General features: G+C 39.8%; 1 protein-coding gene across 1 annotated transcript in view; it reads left to right on the top strand.

Moving 5' to 3' along the window:
* kctd6a (potassium channel tetramerization domain containing 6a) overlaps positions 1 to 6,613 on the top strand; it is a gene marked incomplete in the record, with an annotated part of 35,642 nt that extends 29,029 nt beyond the window's left edge. The window contains 2 exon segments of the mRNA XM_005942787.3: positions 5,656 to 5,814; positions 5,947 to 6,613. Coding sequence (XP_005942849.2) covers positions 5,656 to 5,814; positions 5,947 to 6,057 — 270 coding nt within the window.
* Positions 6,614 to 9,164: the final 2,551 nt, after the last annotated feature.

Genomic DNA, 9,164 nt, shown 5'->3' with positions numbered 1-9,164 from the left:
TATCCATCCCACCTCACAGGTGTGCCACATCAGGATGCTGATCTGACATCATGAGTAGTGCACAGGTGTACCTCAGACTGCCCACAACAAAAGGCCACCCTGGAATGTGCAGTTTTTTGCGCTATTGGGGGTCTGGGGACCCAGAACCGGTCAGTATCTGGTGTGACCACCATTTGCCTCATGCAGTGCAACACATTGTCGCATGGAGTCTATCAGATTGTCAATTGTGGCCTGTGGAATGTTGGTCCACTCCACTTCAATGGCTGTGCGAGGTTGTTGGATATTCGTGGGAACTGGTACACGCTGTCGTATACGCCGGTCAAGCACATCCCGAACATGCTCAATGGGTGACATGTCCGGTGAGTATGCTGGCCATGCAAGAACTGGGACATTCTCAGCTGCCATCTGCCCTGAACAATGTGAACCATGATTCATCCGTGAAGCGCACACCTCTCCAACGTGCCAGACGCCATCGAATGTGAGCATTTGCCCACACAAGTCTGTTACGGCGACGAGCTGGAGTCAGGTCAAGACCCCGATGAGGACGACGGGCATGCAGTTGAGCGTCCCTGAGACGGTTTCTGACAGTTTGTGCAGAAATTGTTTGGTTGTGCAAACCAATTGTTCCAGCAGCTGTCTGGGTGGCTGGTCTCAGACGATCTTGGAGGTGAACCTGCTGGATGTGGAGGTCCTGGGCTGGTGTGGTTACACGAGGTCTGCGGTTGTGAGGCCGGTTGGATGTGCTGCCATATTCTCTGAAACGCCTGTGGAGACGGCTTATGGTTGAGAAATGAACATTCAATGCACGGGCGACAGATCTGGTTGACATTCCTGCTGTCAGCATGCCAATTGCACGCTCCCTCATTGCTTGTGGCATCTGTGGCATTTTGCTGTGAGACAAAACTGCACATTCCAGGGTGGCCTTTTGTTGTGGGCAGTCTGAGGTACACCTGTGCACTACTCATGATGTCAGATCAGCATCCTGATGTGGCACACCTGTGAGGTGGGATGGATTATCTCAATATAGCAGATGTGCCCACTACCACACATTTGGACTGATTTGTGACCACTGTTTGGGAGGGATGGTTATATTGTGTATCTGGAATGAATTTTAGGTCTCTACGTCCATCCCATGGGGAATGGGAGCAGTAACAAAGGTGTTGCGTTTATATTTTTGTTGAGTGTAACTTCATTTGATTGGATCCTGTTAGAAAAGTTAATCATTTCCCAACTCCACAATCCACAATTCAGTTTGGCAAAAAATTGCACCATCATGTTCAAAGTGAATAAGAGGTGAGAGAGTGCTGAAACCTGAACTGCAAAGGTTTGAAACCTCTATATTGGGATCCACACAGTGTTCATAACACATCTACGCTTTGTTTATGTACATTTCTCAAGGACTGTTAGCACATTTGTTGTGTATATTTTATTTTAATGCAAACCCTTTCAAGGAAGGGTTTTCCTCCTGTGGTCTCAATACAAACTCAACATGTGTTGTGTAATTTTGGTAATTCAGACTTATAAAATTAGCTTGGCTAGGTGCCTTTTTGTATGCCATGATACTGATGGCAAACTTCAAATCCACAGGATCTCCCAAGCTGTGCTGCAGTTGCACTTTACTCAGCACAGCACCAGACCATCGTTGCAAGGTGGAAACCACTGAAAATAACGTTTCAAATCACAGCCCATGTGAAAGCACCTTACAGATGGGTGAACTGACAATACCTTAAGTGTGCAGTAAAAGCTTTCCAAGAAGTGTTAAACTTCTTTACCCTGACTCCTAGAACAGCACTCTTTCTTCTATTTGTGACCTCCTGATTTTCACACTTTGCTTCAGGTTTTTCCTTGCCTGCATAATGAAAGGCACACTTCAGCAGTGTAGACTGGCACTGGGTCTCCCTTCATGTGGCTTGAAACTTGTGAGAGGGGCTCACAGAAGCAGAGGAAAGCTCTGGAGGTGGGGAAGGAAGCAAAGGAGTCGGTGGCTGATGTTATATTCATAGATTCATGAATACTAAAAGAGCCAGAAGTGTTGAGTTACTTGTGTAAATGAGGACAAAAACTCTAAATATGTAATTCTGATGAACAGAAATTAGTTTTAAGAGATTAATCAATGTCAAGAGAGGGAGTTTTAACTCGAGTGTCCAAGCTGTTTTATCAAACATGTACATTATAGCCTGCTAAAAGTCTATAATTCAAATTTTGTAGATATAAATGAGATGTTGTTGAAATTATACAAAAAAAAAAAGGAAAAAACAATGTTTTTGTGAGCTGTTGTAGATGCATAAAGGCAATAAGAAGGCAGTTGCTGGGTGATTACCAGGCAATGTGATTGCATCATAATATACCATGCATAATTCAGCTTTTGTTAATTAAAAATTAGGTTTCCTCAGCAGGAAATGGATAGGTGTCCACTCCAGGTCAGGGATGAGCTGCTCCCCCAAGCAAAGGAGTTTAAATATCTAAGGGTCTTGTTCAAGAGGGGAGAGGGAAACTGGAGCTTTACAGACAGATTGATGTTTCAGGAGTGTCACCAGGAGGGGACAGCTGAGGACAAGTGAAGCTGTAGATTTAGATGGATGGAGGGTGTTATTGTCATAAGATAAACTTTCTTTATAAGGCATTATAGATGTATAAAAGGTAAACACAGGTCATTTTAATCCATTGCTAGATTGTTGCTAGGGAATACGATGACATAATATCTGATATAGATTAGAACCTTCAGGGGACTAAAATGTACTTGTGTGACAAGTTTTGTTGCTCAACTCCTCAAAAAAGCATCATTGTTATTTTGAGGATTACATTTTTCCTTCAAGGCTTCCACAGCAATAAATCTTCACTCTCTCAGCAAACATGGGTGAAACATCGACATTATCTCCCCAGTGGGTGTGGTGTGACAGCAGAAAGTGCTCTGTAGTAGGACAGATGGCTGCACAAAGCTTCAGTCAGACTGGCTCCTCAAAGAGAAAACTATCTGTTGGATTAATGAAGTGGAGAAATTAAATGCATGCCTTTCTTTTCTTTTTGTTTCAATATGATATTTGATTGACAAGTTATTTGAATATTAAATGGCTATGATCAGACATTGAAGCTATGTCTAGCTTCATGTTAATCCTTTCGTATTTGTTGCATTGCTTCTTTGCTCATAAATCTGATCATTAAAAACCTGTTATGTTGTTCCGTGTTTAAGATGAGAAATGGACTTCAGAGCAGGAGATTGTAGTTTGAAGTCTAAAGCTTTTTTTTTTTTAATATATATATATTCTTAATCCCATCACAGTTAAGAATATTTAATTTGACTCCATAATTTTATTGTATTTCACATGACTGTATAATTTTTTTTTTCAGAGCCAGTGTTCTTCCCAGTCTTCCCAGAAGCAAACTCCTCAGTCTTGTATCATTAATGAGAATTCGGCAGCTAGGTTTTCAGCTCTTCTTTCCAATCTGCCCATATCAACACCTAATTTTATTTTATTTTTTTAATTTAGTGATTTAGTTCATTGGTTTGTTAGTGTATGATCATCAGTTCTCAATAGCATAGTTCTGATAAAAGCCCAACAGATTAGATTCATTGCCATAGAAGACAATGGAAAAGTCTTGATCCTTTTCATCTGATCAACTGTCTCATCAAGTTTTAGTTTCCAAGTTTTATCTGATTTCCAAGATCTCCTTAAAATATAGTCTCCCACATAGGTACTTCTTCCTTCCAAGCTGACGTCCCTCCTAAATTTATTAATGATGTTCTGCCAGTCATCTTTCCTCGTCTAAAATAAATCATTTCCTTTCATCTGGCTGCATTCCATATTACTGCAAAACATTGTCTTCCCTCTGCTTAAAAACACTCTCTAGATCCCAATTACAGAACCATTTCTAAACTTGCATTCAATTAAAAAATTCTTGATAGACCTGTCAGGGAAACAAAATCTTTGATAAATTCAAGTCTGGTTACTAATGAAACCACAGCACTGAAACAGTATTATTAAAAAATTGCTAATGATATTATTTTGAACCCAGATAAGGGTGAATATTCCATTTTAGTCCTCTAGGACTTATCTTCAGTTTTAGACACCACTGACAGATCTAGACAGATTAACAGCGGGTTTGGTATCTCTGGAACTGCTCTCAAATGGGTTTATACTCAGAGATGTTGAATAGAGAGTCGCATCTTCTCCGTTCATAAAAATGGACCAATTTTTTAAAAAAAAAAATCTTTTTAAGGGCAATGGTGTATCATAGTGTCTCGCAATTGTTCCTGAAAGTTAGCAACATACACTAGCTGGGGATGCACTTTTAAGAAAGTAAGAAGTTAAAAAACTAGACAGTAAGGTATTACCATGCAGCAATCACTTTCAGCTGTGGAGTAAAACATGTTCGTTGATTTTTTTTCATAAAGTGTTATTAATCCCAAAGGAAATTCATACATTATGTGATCGGCTGCTCCCACAGATGATCACTCTATAAAAACATGAATTTGAAGATGAATTAATTTGTAGATTTTGGACATATGACCAGTTGACAATAAGGCATCAAACACATAATATTAACCAGGAACAAATTTTTTTTATAATTTTATCCTAATGTTATGAAATTAGAAAAGCAACTTTTGCTGGTTGAATGAAATATAACATTACGGCCTGTAGGTTTGTGGCCCGTTTAAACATATTTATCCACTGCTGTAATAAAATGATAAGTGCACAACAATAAGGTAAATGGCTAGCTGTTTTTGTGATTAAGATTCAAAGAGCATATTTGTGAATTTTTGTAACTTGTGTTTTTTTTTGTGTGTGAATATTTCATGTTTAAACTGTTAAGTGAGAAATGTATTTTCTAAACAAACCTCATGCTGGTCCACCGAATCATTCTGATGTCAGCTAACAGTACAGAGAGTCACATGACAATCGCATCCTTTCTTTTGAAAGTCTTAAATTCATTTGTCATTAAGATTATTTTCAGTCTGAGTTATTGTGGAATTACTGACAACACAATGAAGAAAATCTGACAGATAAACAAAAATTATAATAATTTAAAAATCTATATTCCATTAATAATAACAAAAAATACTAAGTTGCAACTGGGGTTGGTTAGCATACAATGTTGGAAAATTAAATTAACAACAGCAGCTTTGACTGTGATACACAAACTTAAATACAGTATGTCACGAAGGCAGGCACTGTAAGGTTTTCTGTTACCACTTTGTATAATTATATTATGTATACATTTTTACTCTGAAGTCTATATGAACAACATGTCGAGCCTGCATTCTGGGTCCCCACTGATGTGACTCGCCATTCAAAGGCTCTGATCATACTCAGTTAAAAGATCCATCAGAATTCTTATTAATAACTACATTGTCCTCATCTGTGCCCCCCATGTGAGGGGTACGTCAGGGCTCAATTCTTGATCCAGTTCTGTTTTCTTTATACATATTACCCTGGATCATCTACTAAACTGCTTCAAGGGCTTCTCCTATTGCTATGCTGACGATGCACAGCTGTACTTTTGTACATATGTAACAACCTCAACACCTTCTCCTACCTTGGTGAAAGCTTTATCGCTATTGATGAGTCAATATCTTCATATTTGCTCCAGAAAATCTCATAATTGGTGGAGATGGTGTTAAAGTTTAACCACTCACACAGTTTTCTCTTTCTCCAGATCCATGCAATGCTGGAGTCAATCTCCTGCAGTTTCACAAAATGGAACAAACACATGATGGACACCAGAGATTACCAGGTGTCCTTCACCTTCGGGCCATGTGACCACCAACAGGAGGTCAGCCTGCGTGTCCACCTCCTCGACTTCATCTCCAAATCTGTGAGTCCATTTTATTTTAGCTCACCGCTAGCATTGTGTGTAGAAATAAATTATCTTAAAAACCAAATATAGTCAATAATATAATTGGATTTAATGTGGTGCTATAACTTTGTGTCCATCTTCATGTTTCAGGGGTTTACGATACGCAACACACGTGTTCATCACATGAGCGAACGGGCTAATGAGAACACAGTGGAACATCACTGGACATTCTGCCGCCGAGCTCGAAAAGTCGATGAGTGATGGATGAAACAAAGGATTGATTTACATTACAGATATTTAATGTGCCATCAGGCACCGACAGAAACTTCTTTGTTTGTTGTTTTGTGAAAACATTGTATGTTTTGTGTTTTTGAGTTAATCCACTCAAAGTTAAAGTACAAAGTGAGGCCACTGACATCATGAGAACTTCAACAAATACTACTACTGCTTTAAAACAAACACCCAATGGACAAACGTTTACAGACAGACTTCAAGCATGTGGAATCTGTCTGTGTTTGACCCTCAAGCACCTTTTGAGATGAGCTGGATCTATGAATGTCTGCTTATCACGTCACTTCCTCAGTGTTGGACTTCGCTAATCTGGAGTAAACCAACAGATTGAAAATGATTATAGTTGATTGATTATAATATTCATGGTTTTAAATGCAGGTGTTCAGTTATCAAATACCTTGAATGCTTCATCATACCTTTCAGTACATTGTGAGTGTTGGATACAGTTTTGGCACGTCAGTGGGGTCGAAAATTGGTTGTCTGCCAGTCATTGTTCACTACAAATAAAAAAATTTTTTTTAAAAAAGGTTAGTTTTGTGTTATTAAAATTGGTCAGAATTAGGTTTTAGGGGTGTTTTTGTTTTGTTTTTGTTTGTTTTTTTTGGGGGGGGGGTCTAAACTTTGAATTTGAACAAAATGACAACTAAAAGAGTTTAAAATGACACAAGCCAATATTTTATCCACAACAGAACATAAATTCTATAACAAATGTTTAAACTGAGAAGTTTTACAATCTTATGCACAAAATTACCTCATTTCAAATTTGATGCTTGCTACTGGTCTCAAAATTGGGGCAGGGGCATGTTTACCATGGTGTAGCATCTCCTCTTCTATTCAAAACTCCTTGAAGATGTCTGGGCATAGAGGTTATAAGTCTGGAGATTTGGTGTTGGAATTCCCATTCTTGCCTGATATAGGTTTCCAGCTGCTGAAGAGTTTGTGGTTGTCTTTAACGTATTTTTCGTTTAATGATGTGCCATATTTTCTCTATAGGGAAACCTTTATATACTTTTCAGCATTCATAATTCCTTCCAAAAAATGCAAGCTGCCCATACTGTATGCACTTATGTACCCCAATATCATCAGAGAATCTACCTTTTGAACTGAATGCTGGTAACATGCTGGAAGGTCTCCCTCTTTAACCCAGAGGACACGGTGCTGGTGATTAATTTAATTTTCTACTTAGTTCAAATTCTTTTTTTTCTTTTTTTTAATATATCGTGCAACAGTGGTTGCCTCCAGGTGCTTTACAATAATACAAAGAGAACAGGAAAGACCGCAGCAATCATATAAACAACCCTATGAGCAAGTGCTTTGGTACCATGCAAAGGAAAAACTCCCTTTTAACAGAAAGAAACCTCCAGCAGAACCAGGTTCAGGGAGGGGCACCCATCTCCCATTACTGGTTTGGGGTGAGGGGAGGAAGAAAGGACAAACACGTGATGTGGATGAGAGCCAGAGATTAATAACAACTAATGATTAAATGCAGAGAGGTATAAACACATGGTGAGTGAAAAAGGTGACTGAAGAAGAAACAGTCAGTGCAGCATAAGGGAGGATTAAAGGTCACCTGATCCAACCCTAAGTATATGCTTTATCAAAAACAAACATTTAAGCCTGATCTTAAAAGTAGGGAAGTAGGGTTGGACCTTAAAAGCAGGGGCCTTATTATTCAAGACCTCATATATGAGGAGCAGGATTTTAAAATCGATTTTGGATTTAATAGGGAGCCAATGAAGGGAAGCGAATACGGGGTGAGATGTGCGCTCTCTTTCTAGTCCTGGTCATTACTCTGGTTGCAGTATTTTAGATCAACTGAAGGCTTTTCAGGGAGTAATAGGACATCCTGATAATTATGAATTACAGTTTTCCAACCATGACGCACCAGAGGCCCCCATGCGCTAGGGGTGGGCCCCCAGGCATGCACCTACCCACAACCCTGGCGACACACCAACCAGGACCCAAGCCACCAAGGCCCAGCCAGAACCCCAGCCCGGAGGCGGAGCATCCCTAGAACCCCAAGTCACCAAACCCGTCCCGGACCCATGGCCGGTAACCTACGTCCGCCGACACAGACCCTCCCCCAGCTGCCAGAAAAATACCACCCAAGAGCGACCAGAGCCCCATCCAGGTCATGACCACAGCCCCCGGGTTGAACCCACCCAAAAAACTTGTCGCTAGGCAATCCCCAGACACTCTACGCCTTTACCCACCCCCCACATCAAGTATAATAATGAAGGTGGGACAAAAAGACAGAACAGATGTGGATGTTGCAGAGAGATCATTGTAATCTAAATATAAAGCCCACTGTTTTTTTAAATATTTAATAAAATCTTCATCTGTAAGCAATGATGTATCAAATCTCCAGTTTTTACTTGGCGGAATGATCTTCTTATGTATTAAAATTAAAGATACAGAAGCATGATTGCTGACAACTATAGGGTGTATTTCAGTGTCAGTGAGCTGTTGACTAGGAAATAATCCAGACAAGAGTATGAGTGATGGACATGTGAGGGGGAAAAAAGTATATTCCTTACGGTTGAGTTGAAGGGAACGCCATGCTTTGCAAAATCCAAAATCGCTCATGTCCTCTTTAATTATATTTGTGGACTGCAAATTATGCTGTCCTCCCCGCTGTCCTTCAGGGTGTTGGAGATGATTAAGCAGATGTGGTTAGTTATTTGTCAGTTGTTTAGTATGTTTCGTATAACTGAAGCTTAAAAAAAAGGTTGGAGTCGAGGAACAGGGTACACCCTGGACGGGTCACCGGTCTATCACAGGGCTAACACAGAGAGACAGACAATATTATATGTTTGTCCTTGACATGTTAAACCACAATAAATAGCAATAGCATACATGTTGTGTGTGAATGCTTTACTGCCTCTTATAACCCCAGAGATTTTCCTGCACTTTGAAATCTTGTGTGATCTCGTGAATTTTGTCCAAGCAACTATCTACTCTTGCTAGATCTCAACAAGACATAGTGGAATGTGTTAAACCAGTGTTCTCCAACCTTTTTTGCGCCACGGACCGGTTTATGCCCGACAATATTTTCACGGACCGGCCTTTAAGGTGTC

The sequence above is a fragment of the Haplochromis burtoni genome, unplaced genomic scaffold (assembly GCF_018398535.1).
Source record: "Haplochromis burtoni strain Fernald_Lab_line unplaced genomic scaffold, NCSU_Asbu1 Contig_347, whole genome shotgun sequence".
NCBI classification, from domain to species: Eukaryota; Metazoa; Chordata; class Actinopteri; order Cichliformes; family Cichlidae; genus Haplochromis; species Haplochromis burtoni.
The sequence above is the reverse complement of the archived record's forward strand: the minus strand, read 5'-3'. Positions and strand labels throughout refer to the sequence as shown.